The sequence below is a fragment of the Amborella trichopoda genome, chromosome 1 (assembly GCF_054954075.1).
Source record: "Amborella trichopoda isolate Santa Cruz 75 chromosome 1, AtrichopodaSantaCruz75HAP2 v2.0, whole genome shotgun sequence".
NCBI lineage: Eukaryota > Viridiplantae > Streptophyta > Magnoliopsida > Amborellales > Amborellaceae > Amborella > Amborella trichopoda.
Genome location: NC_142336.1, coordinates 47,320,362 through 47,344,600, shown reverse-complemented (window position 1 = coordinate 47,344,600; position 24,239 = coordinate 47,320,362). Strand labels below are relative to the sequence as shown.

Here is a 24,239-nt window from a genome sequence, read left to right as displayed (position 1 = left end):
CTTGGCTGTCTGAGGTCCTATGCATGGTTAGCAAGTTCTCGTTTAAAAGATGACTTTTTCAAAAATGTCTTATTAGTTGAAATATGTTAAGAACTTCGAGTTTTTCAAAAGATTTTTAAGAAATTATATTTTTTTAATGGAACTGATATAAAACCATATTTTATCTTTTTTTCAATAAATCCTCTTCCAGGTAACTTTATTTCTTCAAGATAAGTACATTAACATTAGAAGTAAATTAAGAATCTTGACTTAACAAAAAATTCTATTAAAAATTTCACCAATGAGTTCCTTTAAAAAAATGTATTAAAAAATGCAAGCAATATATGCCTCAAAAAAGAAAAATCAAAATAATCATATATATCAAAATAATAGGTAGAATTAGAGGAAGAGTAGCCTTATGAATTTTTTTCCCTTCTTTCAACCCATAGTGTCTTTATAAAGAGCAAGAGAGCGATTCAATGATACTAAATATTTGGCAGCTAGGAATTTAGTGTAAGATTCGAATTTGCTTAAGCATTTATCGTTTTGTTATGTATAGAGAAGTTTGATTAGTTTCATATTTTATTTTTTATTTTTATTTCATTGGGGTATACAACATATCTTTTTGGATATACGTTTTCTTTTAATTAACTGCCATCGTATATTGGGGGGGTTTTTTGTTTTTTTCTTTGAAAAACAATCGTATACCCAGGTTTATAGTTATTGTGTTTAGTATTGTCGTTGTTGTTTCATTTTATACTCTCAATAAATCTTTAATATGTTTTGTATTGTGACAATAGAGTAAACATTATTGTTAAATTTATTGAATGTTTCAACAAAAAATTGTCTTAAGTATTACGCTAATGACACTGGTAAGGCTTATTGTTTAATGACTTTAATATATCTATACTTTAACACGCTAGCTATGGTCTGCAAGCATCAAAGAAGCGAAAGGACTTGGTGTTTGAAGTTTGAGAGAACGAGATCAAATGTGCTGACTGCTTCGCTAACTTTAATGCCGAAGATTTCAACTTCATAAACGAGGAGAGAGAAAGAGAGAACAAATCCATAAACGAGAGAGAAGACAACATGACGACATATTCAGGAGAGAGGAACAGCAACAAACCGAGGTATGTCATCTTTCTATTTGTTCTCTTTAATTTTTCTCACTGTAATTTTTTTACTGTATTTCTTCTTTGTTTGTTGTTGAAGATGTGTTGAATTTGCAGCAGAAGGTATCGAGTCAATAAAGTAGATTCAGCAGAAGTCCTAAAGCAAACTTCTTGATTCTTAGGTGAGTTCTACATTTTTTTTTGGCGAAATTTTGTATTTGTTTGTGTAGTTTCATGCATGATAGGTTTTACCTTTCAGCCAAAAAATCGATTTTGAGAGAGAGAGAGAGATTCTGATTTCCTGTTTTTGGTTGGATCATTTAGCTAGATGGGTTGTACAAGCCGTGCTTCACAACACTGAAAGCATGTTAGAAGAAAATGAAAGCAAGATTAACACTTTACGTTTAATGTAGAAAAAAATAGGAATTAACAGTTTTGATTGTGCATTTTGATTTCATTTTGGTACAGATGCATGATAGAAAAACCAGTATCAAACCTAGGAGTTTCATTGTTGTTTGCTGATGCACAAAATGTGTTTGATGAAATGCATATTGAGATTTCTTTATTTTGGTTTATTAATTTTTAGTAATTTTTGAATTTCTTGAAAAATAAGGATTAAATGAATTAATGAAGGATTTTCTTGCCTAATTAATTGCACCTCGTGCAATGAGCAATATTATATGATACCTATTGTATATCTATCTAACTGATTGTATGTAGTTTAGTAGACAATCTCAAGCTAGAAGGTGGTTTCTTTTTTATTCTGAATTTAGCGTGGAGTTTGGATATGGTAGAATATTGAGGGTTGAGATTTTTCTGTTTTGGTTGGTTGCAAGATGGATTCTCAAAATGCTCAATTTCCTCATGGATCAAAGCTCCCACTGTTGTAGCCTTTTTCTTCTTTTTTTCCTTTTTTTTTTTTTTTTTTTTTTTTCTTTTTGTGAATTCTTCAACATAATCTAGATTAGTTTACAGTGGACAATTTTCTAAGGGAGACCTTTGAGGTTGTGTGATGTTTATATGCATTGAGTAGTTTACAGTTTTCAGTGTTGTATCTTCATGTGTCAAGTAAAAGTGAAATCCCTTTTAGAACCCATGCTCTGTTTGAAATCTTTAACCATGCTCTATTCAAACATGCTTCAGTCACTCACTCTATTTGTCCCACACCCACGGAACATTTTTAATTTTCATGCACCTATTGCTTGCTATCATGCTTTGTAACATTGTTATCCACTTTTTGCTTTGGTTTTGATGGATTTGTAAATGAATTACAAACAAAACTTACATTCTCAAAATCAAAGACACTATTTCCAAATGTTTTACATACGAAATGTTTTAGATCGGGTGTTGTCTACAGAAAACCAGTACATGCTTTTATTTAGGCAAATTAAACGCTCCAGATCATACGAAATTTTGTAGAGCATTTTGCTTCTATAATACACATGTTGCACATGTGCATTTTGCTAGTATAACTAAAAGCTGACAAGGTCCTCCCATCAATAAATGCTTTTTTATTTTCCAAACTTACCCATATGTTTAAACTAAAAGTCCATGTAATTCTAAATACAAATTATGAATTATATATTGTGACATTAATTTATGTTATAATCACAATTTGTGACTACTTTTTTTAAACACTTGCTAGAATATTTTCTTAATAGTGAGGGAGTACAATGAGGTTGTGTACAAAATAAAAGAAAAAGAAAGAAGCGACAAAGGAGAGAAGGAAAAGAGAGAGAAAGGAGGGAGGAGGAGGAGGAGACCAACGTGTAAGAAGAAAGAGAGGGGGAAGAGGGAGATATCAAAAGAGGAGACACGAAATGAGAGAAAAACCAGACAAATCAGATCGCCTCAACTTTAGCTACTGAAGTCTGCTGATCTGACAGTGGGAATTCTCACTTCCAGGACCCTCTCTCACTAGCTCATCTGCCAGAAAATTATCTTTTTTTGTTTACAAATCTAAAAATAACCTTTTATCCTCTATGATCTGTCTTAATCTCCGAGGGAAGGCATTGAGGATTGAACCAGCTTATAACAATTGCTAAGTCCACCTGTATGACAATATTCAAGCATAGGGAGAATGCTAATAACTCGTTGCTTCAAAGCATACAACTCAGCCTCATTCACAGTACAACTTACAATACGGTCTGAAAAGGAAGGGAGAATATGTCCTTCACCATCTCGAAGTAGCCCTCCTAATACTTGCTAGTCCCGGGTTCTCACGAACACTTGCATCAAAATGTAGTTTAACCCACCCCAAAGGAGGAGAATCCCATACAGTAGACTTTGAGTGCTTCTTAATGCATAGGGATGCTACTTGCTTCATATTAAACATGAGATCTGCCTTAGCAATTTCAAAAAATTTGTTTCTTGCTATAGTTCATTATGCAACAGTGGTCTGAATATTTCTAATTACTGAAGACTGGTCGACGAACTTCCCCTAAAAAGTTTTTCTGTTGCACTCCTTCCATACCACCCATAGTGAGGCAGTCATAGAAATTCTCCACTGGCAAATTCCCGTCGTTGGCAAATCCGTTTCGGTCAAAGTTAAAGGGATGCTAGGACCATAAGAAGCACACAAAAGGGCAGTGGAGGAATAGATGTGCCTTCGTCTCCTCATCTCTGCTTACATAGCAAGCATACATTAGAAATAATTTTACTGTCTTCTAGACAAGATCAATTGTTGGTGCTCTATTATGGAAAAAGAAGAGAAATGAAAGCCTGAATGTGAAGAGGAACAGGCAAAGACCAAGCTTTGTTTGCCACAGGCTAAGTGGGGAGAAACGGTCTTGAGAAAGAAAATGATAGGGAGACTTAGCTGTGAAGAAGCCTTCTGGGTTGAGCTCCCAAATTGTTTCTTTTACACAAGGCAATAAGGCTTAAAAAAGCAAGTACTCAAGAGTTCCGAAAAGTTATTTAACTATTGCGCATTAGTCTTGTTAACCCTCCTGTATGTAAGTTGGATATCCCATACCAACTGATTTGGAGGACCTGAGACGACCTCTTGAATCGTGGCATTGGGCCTTTGTACCTTACCGAATACCTGAGAGATAACGCAACTAAAAAATGTTATTATACATATAGTACAAATAAGATAATGTAATATATTATGTTTATATTTGATTATGTATACGAATTTTTTATGTACAGCCTTACAACAATTTGTATATTCACAGGACATAATTTGTATATCTTATATTTTTAACGTTTTATTATAAATATAAGGCTAGAGAGAGAGAGAGAGAGAGAGAGAGAGAGAGAGAGAGTCGTATATGAGTGGAATAATAAAATTAACCAACTCTACAAAAAGAAAAAAAAAAAAACCTATATTACAAATCTATCCAGAATTAGAAATACTCCTTTGAGTTGCAAAATTATGCCATGGAGTTTTGAGAAAACTTGCAAGTGTTCAAGTTTAGTTATAGATAAATTTGCTCTTATTGAGATTCTGAACTTGGTTATATTTTCCAATTCAATTCATTTTGTGAGTAATAAATTGTACTTTCTATGTGGATGCAGTTTCTATGTGGGCAGGCCCACATGCCCGCACGAAACCTACTTAGTTAGATGGTGGAGATTGCAGGCCATGATCAATCTACATTGGACGGCGTAGGCTTCATGTGGGAATGCAGGCCCGCCCTCATGAAACAATTTACCTTTTCTCTTCATCTATTATTTTCTGCCTTAAATCCCAATATAGCTGGTGCACTGTACTATCTCAGTGTGGCCCCTGTCGCTTTCATCCGCCGGTATTTTTTACCTGCTGTGGATATTTTTGTTATACTCTCTTGCCATGAGCACGAACATATAAATGATGTGAAGCTTCTGGTTACTTATGTTGTTCAAATTCTTCATTTTTATCCACTTTTAGGGCTTTTAAAACAGATAAAATAACTTAAAGAAAAAAGGTTATATAAGGTTGCACCTCAAAAATCCATCGGAAAAAGTTGTTTTATTGTTGAAAAACCCTCTAATTGATCATTTGGACATTGAAATGTATGAATATGAAAAAAGAAATGGATTTTGAGTCCCAGAAAAAGTGCATCTTAAGAATTTTCAAGCGTTTCATATGTTTATAGATCTACTCGATTTTAACTAGTTTTGGAGTTTAAAATTTTATAATTATCTAGACCATCCACTTTCAAGCTTTTCATATGTTTATAAATCTAAACTATTTTTGGAGTTTAAAATTTTATAATTAAATATGAAAATAGATTTTCAGATAATCTTACGAATTTTTTAGACCAGAATTACATGTTATGATTAAATTTGGAGGTGCACCTTAATTGGATTGTTTAAGGTTGCAGCCTTATAGAAACCACACCCTAACTTAAATACCTACTTCGGGTAGGGCAATCATACGGTTTCCTTATATAATACAATCTTTGTCCATTGCTTCTAACCCTATTTTTTCCTCCATTTTATTCCAACTATGTAAATTTGCATAGTTTTATCGTGTAAAAATCCACCATTTTGATTAGGGTTTCATCTGGAGATGGGAGAATCGAAATTGGAGGATATGTCTCTTCCTGCTCTATTTGAGCAGGCTCGAAAAGTACACACCATAGCAACAGTAGAGACTGCAGATCCGGTGAGTTTGCTGATTTATTTATTATTCTTTCATGTGTTTATGTATTGGTTCCATTGATTTAATTTCTGCAGTAATCATGTTATTAGTGTTTAGTTCGTGAGATCCAATTGTGCTGTAAAAACAGTTTATTTCAACTGATTGTTTAGGAAATCTCTGAAAGAATAATTTCATTTAAATATTGATAATAATACTCTAGTTACAGTCTAGTTATTCACTAGAATTTGGTAACTTGTATTCCTTTCAGTATTTTACAAAAATGCTCTTTGAGGATTTGAATTTGGAGAAAGTCTGCATATAGATAGGTTTTATTTTTTTGGTTAGTCTTGGAGATCATTGTGAACATTTCTTTGTGTATTTTTTTTTATAAGAAATTATCGTAGGGATGTATCATTTATCGGGAAAGAGTCTTATGAGAGGGATTCAATTCCCAGATTGTATCAATTCTTGTTCTTTCCAAAAAAAATCTTATTTGAATTTCCATTCAATTTTTAGATTTTACTTGGTTTATTCGTTAGATTGATAGCCATTTCTTTGTTAAGTGTATCTGTTATTCGTAGTGGATAACTGAATCTTGAGGAACTTGAAATTTTTCTGGTTTGTAGGCGAGTTTGAAGAAGGCATGTGAAGCATTGGAGCATTGTGAGGAAATGATAAGCAAGCTGGGACTATTCTCATCAAACGAGTTAAAGGAGGACATTAGTACAACTGATTAAAGTATTTGCTGGTACTTTCTCAAATTCCAGGATTGAAAATACTTATTTTCTGTATGTTTTATTTTTTATTTTTCTTTGTAGTCTTCTCTTTTAAGATGTTAACTCGTGATTAGGATTGCTCCTGGTTTTGTAGGGTATAACGTCAAATCATGGCATTATGTAACATAAGATGGTTATGGTTGCTAACTACTCTTGCGATTCTGTTTTTTTATTTTAATATTTTTCCCTATAAGTATTTGGGAATATATTAATATGGATGAAATCATATGTATAAGCAAGCATGGCCCTTATCAGTAAAAAAGTTGATGTCATCATCATCATCAGAGTCTTTTCCCAACTATTTGACATAGAAGGTGAAAATAAAGTTACTGGATCGATAGGGAGCCAACTTAATGACACAATGGTCAGCGGTGCCTTCGTATTTAAGGGGAAATTGTTGGTCATGGGGGTTTAGGAAGAATGGATTGATGTCTGGAAATTGTAGTGATGTAGTGGCAGTACTCACTTATTCATAAATGGATATGGTTTTGGTGAGTCAGCCAACATCTATTTACATGTGTCCTTCTAAAATCCATCTTAGTGATGGATTTGGGTTCCAAAAATTTAGATGTTGATAATCTTGACCATGATGATCGTGAATCCCAAGAAAATAAAATAAAAATGAATAAATTTTAAGATTTAAAAGTGCGATTTCTTTTTAATACCGTTTTTTTTTAGTTTTTGGTGGAGGCACCAAATTATTATAATCCATCTCAAAGTCAAAGATGGATGTTTGGCACATTGATGGATGCAGTCTAATTACTGCGTCCCCTGACTAACAAATACTAATCCTTGTAGTTTCAAAAAAAAAGAAAAAAATATTCCTTCATTAATTTCTCACAAACTAGCGATCAGTTTGAGCTGAAATTTTGTGTACATCAACTAGACTCAATTTCCTTCCACTATTTACCATTGTCAAGAACAAGCTTATAAAAGTTCCCTGTTTTCTGCTATCTGCAGAACAGTAACATAGAAAACTTCAATTTTAGAGAAAGGAATCGTCACTTTCGGGACAGTTTGGTATTGTAGGTAGAGCCTATCTAGCCTTAAGGTCAATTCTCCCTCTTTATCCAGTGGTTAACCGAGTATGGTAAAAAAGAGTTCCTGGAGCAGAGCACAAGATACAACTCTCCTTGGCTTGAGTCCTTAAGGTCATAAAGTGGGTTCGCCACACCTCTGTGTAATTTCTAGGTGGTCTCTTGTACTTCCATGTTAGTCCTGGGTGTAACAGACACAAGGTCTTCCTTGCTCCTCCAAGAGATGTTGGTCTTTCCTTGCTTAATGCAAGTGACATCTGGCCAATAAAACTTGGCTCTTGTCATACTAGTAATCATTGATTTTCTTTCCCAATAGGAAAGCCTGCTCCAGGCCATCCACGTTTAGAGAGTTTTTTTTTCTACTAGATGTCTAAAAGTTCAAGGTTGTCAATTAGTCTTATTGGAAATTGAACCTACTATCCAAGTTGGTTTTGCTGGAGGGAGACCAGAGAGGTGGGAGCTGGAGCGGCAGGAGCTAGAGAGGTAGGAAACAGAGTTTGATCAGACTTTCTTAGTCTTTCATAAGAATCTCTCTCTTCCTAAAGTGTCTGCTGGTTTGTACTCTTCCATTATTGCCTGTGAACCAATTCAAATGAAAATTGTACTATACACAGGGAAACCGATGTGATTTTTATGGTTCTGAAATCTAGCTGCCCTGAAATCCAAGGCTTCTATAGGGCTTACCATTGTCACTCTCAAGCTGCCTCTAATAGTCAAGGTCAAAGAGCATCCTCCCCTTGGGTATAGGTGACTGCCTTTCCATGTTCAAAGACATAAGGGCCATCGGTTCTTTCACCAACCTTGGCAAGTCATTAAGGACATAGTGCCCGCCCTTCTACTATTGGCTGGAAATTAGTTTTACAGAGCCACCGGGGATGAGCCCTAAATGCAGGTGTGCTTTTTATGGATCTTAATCTTGGGTTCCCTTGCTTTCACAAAGACTTGCACGCGATTTGCTTTCTGCCAAGGCTTCTTGAGGGCTTATCCAAGGTCACTCTCAGGCTGCACTTAGCAGTTAAAGTCAGACTATCCTCCCTTGACAGTAGGTGACAGTCTTTCCATGTTCAAAGACATAAGGACCATCGTCCTAGGCAAGTCATTAAGGATATCGTGTCCACCCTTCCACTATTGCTTGGAAATGACTTTATTAAACCACCCATGATGAGCCCTAAACACAGGTATGTTTAGTTATACAAGGTCCCCTTGGAATATACCAACAATGCCCCTCTTCAACCAAATGATTGGACCCTCCAATCATTGTACTTAGGCAGCGTGCCAACGGACCATCTGTCATGTAAAGGCTTGTTATCTCTTTGAACCACTTGGTTGATCAACAGGATTCCATATGGGACGTACTGCAACTATCCCCAATGGGTGTATCCATGAACGGACTATTGTAGTTGGGTTTTGTTCTGGCCTCCAAGATGTGGATTAGTGATAAAAGTGGGACCCTCTCCAATCTCATTATGTTTCCATATGTTGTGCATAAAAGCAAATTCCTAGGCAATTCTTGGGATCTTGTCATCCCTTTGATCTATGATTAGACTATTGAATAGGGTTTCATCCTGATGTATGATCCATACAGCATGAATGATTGGGTGCCAGTATTCCCCATGATTATTTCACTATATATTTTAGTACTTGTATATACGTTATCACAAAACCAAGAAAGAGAAAAATCAGATTAGGGGTACAATGCCCATCCTCTCTGTGTTTCTCCAAGCGACCCTGGGAAACTACCTTGGTCAAGATGTCGGCCACCATCAAACCTGTGGGAGGACCAATACCCCTTGCCTCACACACACTTTTATCGTGTGATAAAATCTATCAATGTGCTCTTCCTTCCACCTCATCTATTGTTCCTTGCTAATGCAATGGACACTTGATTATCACAAAATAGTGTTAACCCTGGACTGTTATGAACCTCATATGGAATCAGGCAGTAGATTTAGCAACCAAACTGCTTCTAGTGATGTCATGTTCATAGACTCAACTTCCATTGTGGACCTTGCTAGCAGGTCCCATTTCTTACCAAACCAAGAGACAACCCCACTAGCCAAGGTGAACCACCAACTGGAGGATGGATAAGGTTTTGTCGTTGCCCCCTCCCCAATCTGCATTTCCCTTCTATGTGCTAACAACCAAACTCCTTCTAGTGATGTCATGTGCTTGGCTTTCATGGTGGACTTTGCTAGCAGGTCCCATCTCTTACCACACCAAGAGACAACCCCACTAGCCCAAGGTGAACCACCAACTAGAGGGTGGAGAAGCTTTTGTCATTGCCCCCTTCCCAATCTGCATTACCCTTCTATGTGCTAATCCCTTGAATGCAGTCCATACTGAAAGATATCTTGAAGATACGTCATCATGCACTTTACAGCATCCTATTGCTGATTTCCAGGATTACTTGAATACCTTCTGGTCCCACTAACTGCAAAGGAAATGTCAAGCCTGATGCAAGTCATAACATACATCAAAGAACCTATCATCATCATCATCATCATCATAACCTTTTCCCAACTATTTAGGGTCGAATCCTGGTCCCACCATTTTGCTCTATCAAGGGTCATACCCTCAGTGAGGCTATAAGTTCCTATATCTTTTCTCACTGCTTCTAACCATGTCGTTTTGGGCCTACCCTTTATCCTTTTTTAGCCTTCCACTTAAACCAACTCGCACCTCCTAACAGGTGTCGTACTGGGTTTGTGCTGCCACTTTCTGAATGTAAGGAGATTGCAATAGTCAAAATAGCTTGCGTTCTTGATCTCGTACTGGGTTTGTTCTTGATCTCGTACTGGGTTTGTGCTGCCACTTTCTGAATGTAAGGAGATTGCAATAGTCAAAATAGCTTGCGTTCTTGATCTCGTACTATCTTGATTCCCAAGATGTATTCCGGCATTTAGCTCAACCAGTTTTTGACATGATCCGAAAGCACCTAGCTAGTGCCAAATCATCCTTTTTTTTCTTGGGGGAATCTGTTAACTATTAGCTAGTAACATATCATCCTCATATATAATAAGCATCAAAACAGAACCCCTTCTTATTTTCTTGAATAAACATGAATCAACGTCACACATATGAACCGAACCTGAGAAGTGTAGTAGTGAACTATTCATACCAATTCCCTGGTGCTTGCTTCAACCACTTGAGCAACCTGTACACCTTGTGTTCCTTGCCTCCTTGATGAATCCTTTTGACTGCTTCATATACACTTCTACATCAAGATCACTAAGGCTATAAATGGGTTGGGTCAGCCCCTACCCAAACTCGACCCAATTGCATCTAAGTTAGACCCCGACCCAGATTGGGTGTAGGATTATTTGGACCCCAACCCTACCTACCCATTTGGGTCTTTGGACCAAGATTTAAAAATAATAATATACTTTTCATAAAATATAAATTTTATAATTAATTAATTATATATATATATATATTGCATATATATATGTAGATTGGTTTACCTAGGTCCGCAGGATGACCTTGGTCATCTCGACGCAATTGACACCCCTAAAGATCACCATTCAAAAATGTTGTCTTCATCTAACCGATTTGATTCCAAGTCTAAATAGGCTACTATTGCAGCTAGGACATTAAATGTTGTGGTACTTGTGACTGGAGAGAAGGTATCTTTGAAATTGATACCATGCCTTGAGAGAAGCCTTTTTGCAACAAGCCTGACCTTGTACTTTTCTAGTTCAGCTTCTTTTTCAAAATCCACTCGTTTCGCAATGGCTTCACTCCTATCGATGGATCCACCAATTCCCAACTTCCATTTCTTATGATGGTTCCTATCTCCTCTTGTAATGCTCCATTCCACCTGTCGCTATCAAGACTCCATGACATAGATTATGTCAATGGATCATTTTCGAAGTCAGTGAAGAAGGCAAAGAAGTCTGGTCATTTTCAAAGTCTAGAACTCCTCCATAGGAGTGGAGGCTCTTTCAAAGGTCCAAAGAGTAAGGAGGAGGAAGGGGCCTCAGCCTTATCCAGAACCTTAAGGCCTTGGGTTTTTACGCCATTGGAATGACCAACATATTCATCTTCAAGGAAGCGAGCATCCCGACTAATAATAATCTTATTGGTCTCTAAATCAGGGTGTCTATGACCCTTGGTTCCATTCTCATATCCAATGAGAATACAATGAGTTGTTTTTGGGTCTAACTTGGATCTTAAGTTTGTTGGGATGAGAACATGTGCAACACAACCAAGTAACTGAAATTAGGAATCCCATCGGTCCATCTCTCATGTGGAGAGAATTTAAAGATTTGGAAGGAATGTGGTTTAAGACATGATTGGCGAACTGTTAAGCTTCATCCAAAAGGCTACAATCAAGACTGGAAAACAAAATCATGGATCAGACAATTTCTAATAGGGTTGAGTTTCTTTTGTTCAGCCAGACCATTTAGTTGCGGTATGGAGGGAGATGAGGTTTGGTGAATGATGCCATGTGCCTTACAAACCATTTCAAACTCATCGGACATAGTATTCTCCTCGCCTTTCACTCCTGAAAACACTAACTTTCCTTTCCAGCTGATTTTTGACCTCCAGTTGGTATTCCACAAATGAAAAAGCCTTAGACTTTAACTTTGATTGGTACGCATAAGAGTACCTTGAATAGTCATCAATAAATTGAATATCCACTACCCCCACTTGACCTTGGAAGCTTTCGACATTTATCAGTATGTGTCACTTTTAGTAACGCAGATGCACGAATGCATGTTTTAAAATTAGTCTTTGAAAGCTTTACAGCATTGCAAGATTCACGAGATGATGTGCTTCTTTTAACAACAAAGTCTGGTGAGGAGAGAGATTGTTACATTGCCTACACCAATCACCCGAGAAGAGGAGTTATCTCCCATATGCACCTCCCAATTGCGAGTCTCCTCAAAAGAAGACAACAGCTCACAATCGTAGCAGGTGTTTCATGGCCGCTGAATTCACGAACCAGTCGGTTTCCTTCTCAGCGTTCAGGACTTCAACAATCACATGTGTCTCCTTGACAATGTGAGCTTTGCTTCTTCTTGGACTTTCAGTTTGCAATCACGCTTGAAATGTCAAAGTTTACCACACCATGAACACTTGACTTTCATTTTGAAGTCAGCTGGTTTGCCCTTTGACTGAGCCAACTGTTTTCCTTGAGAGGCTTGAGGCCTCCCTTGTTTTTCCCATTTATCTTTCTTGTTTTCCACAGCCATATATACTGAGGTCAACTCCCATGTTGAGTTTTCCATGCCTTTTCTTCGATCACCAAGCATTCCCCTCTGACAAAGGAGGTAAGGCATTAATAGGGGGAGCAATCTGCTGCTCTTTGGACAAGTGCTCATTAATTTCAGGTCCACCTCCGTGGTATACATAACCTCGAAGCTCTCTGAAATGGGATTTGAATCATCCATCTTATGGCATAAATAATCAACCAGCAGCATAGACTTTGTTTCTGCTAAGGAATGATTGAATCTCCTCTCCAAAACCTTCCACTACTCCTTTGCGGTTTCAACATCAGCATAGGCTTCAAAAAGTCTATCCCATAAGCTGTTAAGGATGGTTCCGCTGTAGGTGTAATCATCCTCTCTCCATTTGTTCAACCTGGCTGAAGTGGTTGAGGTTGCAGCAGACCACACATTCCTCGATCTCTCCTGGACTAGTTCTATAACATTGTAGAAAACCTTCAGTGTAGTGAGAATGAACTTAAGCTTTTACTGCCACAAGGGGAAGTGCACGCCATGCAACTTCTCTAGCTTAACTTGTTCCTAGTTGAAGTCCCTTCTTGCCATGCTGCAACTTAGCAGACTGTGTTGCCCTTGAGAGAATGCGAGTCATCTGAAAATCGCAGTTATATAGCGGAAGCAATATCTTATTCATTAATTTCTCACAAATTACAAATCAGTTTGAGTTGAAATTTTGTGTATATCAACTAGACTCGGGTTCCCTCTAGGATGCAAATTTTCACTTAAATCCGATGTAACATTATCAAGAACCAGCTTATACAATTTCTAAGTTTTCTGCTGCCTGCAAAACAATAACCAGAGAACTACTTTTAGTTTAGGGAAAGAAACAGGCACTTGTGCCTTTGGACAGTCCGGATTCTTCTAGGGTCTCAAGGCCACACAGGGAGGTTCAAAGCAGAGCCTGTCTAGACATGAGGTCAATAAGCCCTCTCTATCTAGTGGTTAACTGGGTATTTTGAACGAGAGTTCCCAGAGCAGACCCCAAGATACAACTCGCCTTGGCTTGTGTCCTTAGGCTCATAAAATGGGTTCACCATACCACAATTGCTCATGATCCAAATCAAATGAAATTGTATTATATGCAGGGAACACCAGTGTGCTTCTTTTGGATTTAAAGTCTTAAGTTTCCTGGACTTTTACCTGGGGCTTGCACACATCTTGCTTTCAGCCGAGGATTTTTAAGGGCTTATTGAAGGTTACTCTCAGGTTGTGCCTAATAGTTGAAGTCAAAGACTATCCTCCGTTCGCTATAGGTGATTGCCTTTCTATATTTGAAGATATGAGGACCATCTTTCCTTTCCCCAGCCCTGGCAAGTTACTAAGGACATAATGTTCATCTTTCTACTATTGACTGGAAATGAGTTATATGGAGTCAACAGGTATGTCAAGTCATGCGAGGCTCTTACTATTCCTTGGAATATACCCACAATCCCCCACTTGGAACAAATGACTCGATGCTTCAACAATTGGAATTATCATCCGAAATATTTGGTGTTCTTGGTCTTGATTTAACACAAACATACTCCTATTTTGACAATGTGAATACACACTTATTTCCAACAATAATGTTAGTTCTAGACTAATATTTGGTTAGAACTATTAGTTATAGTTGTAGATTCAATCATATGGTCGAATGTTGTCGAGTCACTAACTCATGGTGAGGAAGACGGTGATATAGACCCCTTAGCAATGTCATCAGGTTGCAAAGCCGTAAGGCTTGGTAAATTACAAAGCGCAACCGTAAGCTTTGACCCTGCTTAACAAATTTCTGGATGAAATCTTGATTATTTAGAGAATTTCTTTCAGAAGTTACAAGGAGAAAATGGTTTGTGCTTTGTACTGGCTATAAGCGCCTATAGTTTCAGAAGGAAAAGCCCGTAGGTTCAGGCCTGTGGCTTATTTAGATCTTACTTGTTGTAAACTTGAATTTGTCCATCCCAGCTCACCTTAAAAAGACAATGGAGAGGCCTTGCAAATAGCATGAATGACTGGTCTTTCTGTAGTATATGGTATGTGTCAACTGAGGGACTGTTATTCCACTATGCATACAAGAGATCTATTCAGGTTCCTTTATGTGCAGTGCCTTTATGATTCACAGATTGTATATGTGTATATGACTTCTTTGGTCAAAAGCATATAAGAATGATGATAGGCTTTTACAGATAAGATCTCCAAATTTCATGAGTTCGACAACAACGATAAGTGCAGGTCATGAGACAGGTTTTCAAACAGCAGAAATTCTGTGAAGTCATCAGTTTTGACTTCACATAATCATATCATACTATGTGCCAAACAAGGTTAGTTAGTCGGCTTGGGTTCAGGAATTTGGCCCTGCCCAAGATGAATACTTGGGCGACTCCTATTGGATTCACCCAAGTTGTGTGGACTCACCTGAGAGGTGTACAAGCCCAAAAAAGGGCTTAAAAAAAAATCAAAGAAATGATCAAAAAATTTGTTGAAAAAGAAAAAAAAAAGCAAAAATAAAATAAACTGCAAACAACAACTAAAGATCGAAAAAGATGGAAAAAATATGTAAAGGTTGAAATTGAAAAAAAATTAATTTAAAGCTAGCTTTTCAGAAAAGGAAAAAAATTTAATTTAAAGCCAAGGCTCTAAACAGTCAAATTAGAGCCCATCTCAAAATTTCACTAGGAAAGGTTGTTTTGATGCCCAAATATCCTCAAATTGATTATCTCGACACCAAGATGGATGGACATGATAAAAAAATGGATTTCAAGTTTTGGAAGTAGTGCATCTTGTAATGCATTTTTGGACCGTCAATTTTTAAGATTTTCAAGTTTTCATAGATCTGCGCAATCTTCACTATTTTTAAGCTTTAAATTTTATAATTAAAGCTGAAAATATATTTTAAGGCTTTCACAAAGATTTTCAGTATTGAAACTACATTCCTCGATACTATTTGAAGGTGCACTTTACTTTGATTGTTTAGAGCCTTGGCTCTATACAAACTGCACTCTGCAGAAAATTAAAAAAGGAGAAATTAAAAAAATATGGCATATGATAAGGAAAACTCACAATTCATCAGCAAAAACTTCAAAATTATATATAAAATTTATACATTGATTAAGTAAAAAAACCCTAATTTTTATGATTTTTTATATCTTTTTTTTATATAACCAAGTTTGTACCTAGGAACTCGGTTCGGCAAGGTGCCAAGTTCATGTTACTCAGCCGAGTTTTAAACCGTTGGTGCCAAATGAAATACCCAAACATTTATCATCTTCGTATTTTACATAATTTATATATAAATATCTAATTTATTTATATTAAATTAAAAGAAAAATTCTGAAGTCTTCCCTCGAATCGGCCGCAGCACTGAAATGCTTCATCGTTCTCACCAAACCCGAAGAAAACTCGTAGCGAATCTGACAACATTTTTTCTTCAACATGTTTGCTAAAGAATCCTAAACTTAAACAGTTCTAAGTTTCTATTAAACTTCTAGAATGTGAAGTCCTGAATTCCAGTCTGATGTTACGCTTTTCTTTTGTCGAATTTCTGTTTTTTTTATGTTTAGTTTTACTTTTATGAATGACAATGCATAATTGTTATCAGGTTCCTTTCTATCTCGGGGAGTGACAGAAAAAGTTGCACAGTCTGACAGGATTCAGGCTCTTAAGATTTCCCAAATGAGATTGAAGGTAAATCTTCTACTGACGAGTATTATCAGGTTTAATTGCTAGGATTTGGTTTAATATCAGGAGCCTAGATATTGTTCGCTTCACTGTTCTTGCTTTCACATTCAGCGTCGCTGAGTATTTGCTTCGAAGTGGCCTTTTCCTTGTGGTTTGAATTGCAGGAGTTCATTTCAGTTTGTGAAAGGCTAGAACTTGTGCCCGAAGAGGAACTGACTTCTGTTCAAGAGAGACCAGATACATTTGTTGCACGAAGTGAGAAAAAGGCATGAATCAGTCCCATTTATTTCTCTGTTCTACGATAGAGGTGTTAGAAGTCCCTCATCAGCTTATCGTTTATTTTTCCTTGTTTATTAGTTAGTATTAGATAGCTGTTGTAATAAAATCCATGTTCTTAGTCTGCTTTAGAGATGATGCTAGTCCACATTATACTCAATCAATAATTGCATTTTCTGACTTTCTTCGAAACTTCTGAAGACATCAAATAATTGCAATGCCGAGTTTTGAGAAATCAGAAGAATCTATCAGCCACTTATCACTTAGATTTGTTGAGAATTTGGCATATCCATCTAACTTGAATTGTCCCCTTATTATCCCTTCATCTTGTTAATTCTTATTGATACCATTGTAGGTTGCAAGGTGGTTCACAATCTAACATGTTCAGATGAAGGACATTTGGAGGTTAATTATGACCATCAAAGTTACACTATCCCGAGGTGCAATTGGTCCACAATTAAAGAGCATTTTATGCTACTTCAAGTCTGAGTAATTAGATCTTTATTGTCCAGTGTTAGAAAGTGCGGGTTGGACCAAGTAATCGGTCCTGGCCCGAGCCAATTACTCAGGCCAAGTCTGAGTAACTAAGCTCGACTAGTGCCGATTACTGTAGCTGAAAAAAAAGGTCAACAAATTATAAAAAATATAGAAAAGAAATCCAAAATTATAGGAAATGTATGTTTAAAGTAAGATTAAGTAAAACACTTCAAAATAATATTAAAAAAGTAATAAAAACATAGATTTTAAAAATCAACTGTCACTGGGGGTATTTTCAAAGTAATCCAAAGAAGATGGGAAAATGTAAAAATAAGTATTTACGAACAAAACAATTTCCAATCTTTGCCAAAACGATAGAAAACATAAAAAAACATATCCCAAACAGATTCCTTATTTTTAAGATTTTTTATGATTTTTTTCAAATTGTTTTTTTAATATCCACGAGTTGAACACCCAACTCGGCCTTGGCAAGGGCCCGAGCCCGACTAACTCTGCCGAGTAGGAAACTACTTGGCCGACTTTGCAATCACTATTATTGTCTTGCCCCAACTCTAGTGAAAGAAAAACTCAGTGTTGCAATCCATGTACAGAATAGGTGATGACCGAAATTAACTTCCAGGAACTCTCCCAAGCCCCATAAGATTGTGAATTCTTTTCTCCAAAGGCACTAAGTTTTATGTGCTGTTTGCAATCCATAGTAATCTATTTTGGAGGTTATTCATAAAAAAATTCATAGTTATGTCTGATTTTGAGATTGATGATGATGACATTTTCAACTTTCTTCCTTTGAGATCAGGGAAAGAAGTATATGCTATTGATGTTTGGCATATCAGATTTAACATACATATAGCATCCAAATGTGGAATATTTTGAAAATATACAACATTTATTTTATGTTTTTTTATTTGTTGCAACTTGAAACATTTGATCTGAATTGACTCAATATTCTCTTAGGAAGCTTATAGAAGGGAGATCGTGTTGACTTACTGCAATCAAACTTATGAAATTCCCTACAACAATAAGTTGCTTTGTGATTGCAGGCATGGCTTACTACCATATATTTGGCGCTTTGTAAGGTTGGTCACATTGTTTCTTCCACAACTCACGCGTGCTGGCAGACATGCATAACTGAATCTGAATGCTTACTATAATTCTTCTTTCTATTGTGACTTACCACATGTCTTCTCTCATTCTTACGGTATAGGCCTTTGATTTGCTTGACATGTTGAAGGAGGAATAAATGCTATCTGCTCTAAGGCAAAAGCAATTACAGGTACTAGTATCTGGAAGAAAAGAATATGAATTTAATGGTTCTGCGATAGCATTGTCCTGTGCCTATTTGTTATTTTTTGCCAAGGTCTAGAAGAAAGGATTGCTACAACCACATAGGCTGCTAAATCAATATAACTTGGCTTTCCAAATTAAGATCGCCTTTCTGCCACAGGGGCTTTTAGCACTTTGTGTATGAAGTATCTCTAATATTAACTGATTCTTTGGGCATGTTTGGATGTATGCAGTATCATTGATAATTCACTATTTCAATAAAATTAATTCTGATAATATCTATTGTTTGGCAGTGTCCATATAAAGTTATCTGAGATAAACTTATAGACAGTTGTACATATAAATTTATCTTTTTTAAAAGTGATTTTTACTTTATTAAAAAAATTTACAAAAGATGGCATTTTTTAGCCAGAAATAGCTAAAAATAGCTGAATGTCACAAAAAAAAAAAAAAGGTAATTAAATAGTGTTCTATGTGATACAACATACATAATATTATCCAGAGTATATATTAATTTCAGATAAGATAGGTTATTCGATAGTTCATTACAGATTAAAATATTTAACATCCAAACAGGCCCTCAAAGTATCAATGTTGGGTTTAGCATTCTCTGACGACTCATTTGGAAGATATCTGTGTGATATTTCCACACATTCCTTTCAAATGCCAAGGACAATTTAGTGGTACTTGTCAGACCATTAACCTCTAGGGATCGTCCATTAAATAAAGAACATATGTTAAAAAATAAGTTATTAGGGTTACAAATTCCATAGAACTTGTCATTTAATGGTGTTAGTCTTACAAACTATAGATCCATTGGTTTCGTTATTGTTTTAGTTTAGAACATAAAGGAACCTTTGAAACTGGCATAGCAGGATGGAAATGAAGAAATAAACCAGGAAATCCTAGATGAGCATGCAAAAAGAGCGTAAATGTGGCATAGAAAGGCTGCTAACCAAGCACGGTTCTCAAAACCAGCACTGCCCATCACATGTGCCACTTTCGCCCTAGATGTTTTGGAAGGCGGAGCAAAGGCTTCTGAAGCCCATGAGCACAGGCATCAACCTTTGACATTTGGACCTGCAAGCCTCATAAGTGGGAACTTGACTACCGAAAAGGAGAGGATGGCTGCCCAGGTCTTTCAGCCTGGTTACAGGTTGGTTTTCCTAATTGATCTCGTAAGTACTTTAAAAAAAAAAAAAAGCAAAATTTGTCGAAATGCACTTGAGATACCAAATAGTTGATATTTTACCCATGTGTTTTGATCTAATCTCAAAATACCCATAAAAATACACATAATTTTGAGTTGGAATAGTAGAAAAGGTGTAAAATGTTAACTAATTGCAAGTGAGGTGCATTTTGATAAATTTCTGAAAAAGAAATACTTCAAAAATCCTACTTGTATCTCGTAATTCATAGTCCCAAGTCATGGCATCCAAGTTGGCATTTCTTGTTTATTAAGTAATTCATAGTCCCAGTCGTAAAGAAATACTTCAGAAAGGACGCTTGAATATTCTCTTATTTATTAAGTATACGAGCAAACAATATGTCATGTTTTGGGTGGATATAGCAAGCCTTTTGAGGGGGTTCCTGAAACTATCATGGGTGTAGCAATTTTCGCTTAATTAACCATTTACCCTCTATTTCCACGTTGCAGTACCTTCATTGTTGGTGATTTTGTTTTTTGTTTTTTTGGGGAAATTTTAGATCTTATCAAATTGACTAAGGGCTGTTTGGAACATGGAAATCTATTACCTGATAATATATTACATGAAAATATGATATTTCGATTGTTTGTGTACATTTTAATAGTAAGGAAATGAAAAAAGATTACTCGACATTTATCCAAAAATCAGGAAATATATTAGGGCTTCTCTATAATCGGAAGAAATCTTTTGTGATTTTCGCTACTTAAAAATCCCATTATTCACCTCCTAATAAACCACAAAAAAAAAAATCTTTAACACGCAGCAATAACTCCCTTGGTGGATCAGCAATAGCTACGTCCTTTATATACTTGACGCGTAATTGGAGAAAATCTCGTCAATCTCATATGTATGTGATTTTTACTATCCAAAAATCCCTTCCTAACCACAAGAAAAAAAAAAAAAAATTCAACTAGCTGCCATAGCTACATAGCTTTCTTTCCATACTGGTGAATTTCAAGAAATATAATTTTGATAGAAAAATTGGTTTGCTAATTATAACTATGATGTTGAGCAAATCAGCCCCATCTTCTTAGCTCCTTTATATATCTCAAAATCCCATTTTCTTAATTAGCTCTTTACGTTATTATTTGTTTTCAGATATCCAAGTTTCATTTTTTTGGTTCAGTTGTTGCTATTGTTCCATAAAAATAAACGGATTTGGGTTTTCTATTAAAATCTGTCTGTTTATTTTTTTGGTTTTATTTTTTCTTTTTTACTGTTATTGTTTGTTGATAAATTTGAAATACTTGAGTTCACTCACAGAGAATTGTCAAATCAATAGGCTTGAATTGTTTTTTTTAGAATTTTTTAAACTTAGTTTACTTCTTTAATCTCCTCCAATGCCCCAATATAATTTCTCTCCAATACATCTCATATGCCATGCCCCAATGTAATTTCTCTCCAATACATCTCATTCAGTCGCAAAGTCTTCTAGGTTATTAGTCAAATTTTTTCTCCCATAGAAGTTTTCTGGAGAGAGATGATGGAAAGGCTTTAGCCGAAGAAAAGAAAAGATAAAAAATATGATGGCTTATCATAATAAAAGTACTTTATTCCAAAGTTTTAACATCTTGAAAACATGTGATTCCGAGTCAAGACGCAAAGGCATACAAAAGAGGTTTGGTTAATTCATATGCTTGATGCAATTATAAAGTTTAAGCTACGTTCTAATAGGATTGTACGCTCAATCATGTTTTGGGTATAAAGCCAAAAAAAAGAAAAAAAAAATGTTGGTAATGCAATTCTCATGACAATTCATTTGTAGGTAATACATTACAAATTCATATTTTCAGGTATCCAAACGACCCTTAAGTTCATCAATATATTACTTCTAATTGCAGAACCGTCTGTTTTAATAAGTTCTCCATATTTCTTGTCATTTGTTTAGATTTATTTTTCGCACGTGGGATTTTCAATCTTCTTACTCGTCTTCTATGAGTTGTACCCTTTTTCGGTTGGATTTCTGCACTGTTCTGATTTCCCATGGACCATTTGTTTTCTTTTACATTTCATTGTGCTTTCTAGTATTCTAGGCCTTGCTTTGTAGCTTTCATAAGCACTTGCATCTTACAACAGTTTTCTATCACTAGACTTGTGCTAAAGAACATAGATAATCGAATGTGTACCCTCTTGTTGGTTAAATCGGATTGCCATATGAGCATTGTAGAAGCAGTGTTGAGAGAAATGGAAATGATGAAGAAATGGCAAGAGACTCATGGAGGAGGCCAACTCGTCGTGATACAGAGATGGCCGTAATAATAGGCCACGCAATGATGATGAAGAAGAAGATGATGCGGCAGTGAGAAAGGCAAGAGCATGGGATGACTGGAAACACAATTACCCTTGAGGAGCTGGCAACAAGAAACTCACCCCATGTGGTTAAAGCCCATGCCAATCCCAAACAACTCTCCTAATTCTAAGATGGGTGAGGTTTGTATATAGTGTCAACCTTTTACTATTGAAGTAAGGTGTACCTCAAAATTATGTGAAAAATGTAGTTTCAGTGCTGTAAAGCCATGCAATGACATGAAAATATATTGTTTACCCCAATTATAAATTTTAAAGTTTAAAAAATAGTGACTACCAAAGAGATCTACAAACACTTAAAAATCTTGAAAATAGACCGTCTATATAATGTGTTAGAAGATGAGCTATTTTTAGGATTAGAAATCATGCTTTTTTTATGCCTATGAATCTCAAGGTCGAGATGACCGATTTGAGGATTTCCAGCATAGGAACAACCTTCTCTAGTGAGTATAAGATTAACTCCTTACATAACTTTTTCCTTCTAAGATAGATGATAAAAGGATGAGGGTGTCTTATATGTGCTCCATTTGATAGAAGCGATGGTGCTTTATTTGTGTTATTATTCATCTTTGGTAACTTTATGTCGAACTTTGTACTTTGGATAGGGTGGATAGGGTGTACTTTAAGTAAGGAAAATTGTTTCATGTGGCATGCGGGTTGGATCGTATTTCTACAATATGTGAACCGTATCGGTATAAAGCATCCATCTTAATGGCGAATGCAAATAGGTGGTCTATCTAAAAACAATTGTACCTAAGGGTTCAAATATTTTTTTATTATAATGATTATTTCTAATTTTTATTTTTTTTTTTTGTTTATATTGATGATCTTCATGTTAAAGATTATATGTTCTCTAAAAATTAGGGCCAAATTATATTTAAAAAATATATTTATTGTCAAGCTTGCATTTCTGCAACATGCGACTGGCCGCATAAAACCGTGTTCTTTAATTATAAGCGAATCATTGTTAACTATTCTTGAAATACTTGTCAGTGCTGGAGTCGACCCGAGTTTTAATCGAAACCAAGCGCGGTCCCCATTGAAAGCAATATTGACTTTTAAGGAAATATCACCAATCTCAACTAAAAGGAAATAATTACCTTCAAAGGAGCTTTGAATATTAAGAGACCATTTAAGGTCAATCGATATGAATTCAAATTGGATGGCATGGGTTCGTCATAAAGTTTGAGAATTTTAGTTTCCGAAATTTGAATTTTAGTTTTTGAAATTTGAGTCTAGTCAATGTGGCATTCACAACTGTTTGATTTGAAATCTAATACACAATAGTAAAATAAACGATCTCTTTGTAGACTTTTCCTGCCTTTAAAAGGTTGTTAATTTTCTAGCTGGTAGCTCCTACCAAACTTATGGGATCTGTTTCAATCCGGCAGCTATATTGTTGCGACATGGTACATTGCCCAAACCATTGTTATATTTAGGTAGAATATTTGCTCTATCGAACTTACATTTTGTACAAGGTGGTAACAGTTAATATTAACTATTGAATGTGAAATGGGGTGGCTATATTTATTCCACCAATTTCAAAACTCAAAAATGTTTCAAACTTGCTTATGTCCTGAAGCTATCAAATTTCACGTCGGATGGTTTTAAGTAATTGGAACCTACTTTTATAAGAGGTAATGAAGCTCAAGATGTTTGTGACCTTGTAGATGTAAGTAAATAGTCCCCTTGTACACAAGGTATCAAAAAGGAGCAATGATATCATGCAACTATTGTATAGTAATATGATGTATCAAGGTTAAAAAAACCATTTTATGGCCATTTGTTGATCCAAATTTTGAAATATACATTATTTTCATTCTAATGAACAATCACAAAAAAAGAAAAAATTCAAAACACAACTTTGAAAGTATTTTTTTAATCCAATTAACATAGGCTGTTCATTTGACAAGATGTTTAGATCTAGGCTTTAGAAGAATTTCTTCATTTCCAATTTTTTGGATGACTTTATTATCATTAGATGAACAATGTTAAAAAAGAAAAAAATGATTTTGATTCTACGAAAGTTAAGATCTTGAAATTCACAAAATGAATAGTCTAGATTCATTTTTGAAAGGGGACTCATTTTGACCATATTTAAAGTTCAAATTGAACTTTTGTTTTTTGAAGGGATTGATTATTGAGATGAAAAGTGTGCAAATTTTGGGATCATACGAATACAACAAACATGATTTTCTAAAAAGGTCATTGCATTATATTATGATACAACTGTTGCATTGGTGCTCATCAAAAAAAATTAGTTTTATTCCTTTTGCAATAGCATGTTTCATTGACGAAAGGGCGACAAATTTTCTC

At 35.7% G+C, this 24,239-nt stretch overlaps 1 protein-coding gene across 50 annotated transcripts; it reads left to right on the top strand.

Annotated features, from left to right (window-relative positions):
• Nucleotides 1-651: 651 nt before the first annotated feature.
• Nucleotides 652-22,270, top strand: LOC18442322 (uncharacterized). Of its 50 annotated transcripts, none has more exons than XR_016057104.1 (12): nucleotides 673-1,109; nucleotides 1,209-1,273; nucleotides 4,611-4,711; nucleotides 5,573-5,682; nucleotides 6,285-6,406; nucleotides 16,271-16,356; nucleotides 16,515-16,616; nucleotides 16,982-17,066; nucleotides 18,079-18,200; nucleotides 18,329-18,397; nucleotides 19,284-19,564; nucleotides 21,784-22,270. XR_016057104.1 is itself a non-coding variant. In XM_088868936.1 (9 exons), the coding sequence occupies exons 5-8, from the start codon at nucleotides 16,345-16,347 to the stop codon at nucleotides 18,351-18,353; spliced, it is 261 nt and encodes an 86-aa protein (XP_088725062.1). In that variant the 5' UTR covers nucleotides 652-1,109; nucleotides 1,209-1,273; nucleotides 5,573-5,682; nucleotides 6,285-6,406; nucleotides 16,271-16,344; the 3' UTR covers nucleotides 18,354-18,397; nucleotides 19,284-20,061. The 50 variants fall into 50 exon arrangements, 3 of the variants coding, with proteins under 3 accessions (XP_088725062.1, XP_088725081.1, XP_088725069.1); XR_016057083.1 differs by having other exon boundaries at nucleotides 4,611-4,840; nucleotides 18,165-18,200; XR_016057074.1 differs by having other exon boundaries at nucleotides 4,611-4,840; nucleotides 18,083-18,200.
• The last annotated feature ends 1,969 nt before the right edge of the window (nucleotides 22,271-24,239 follow it).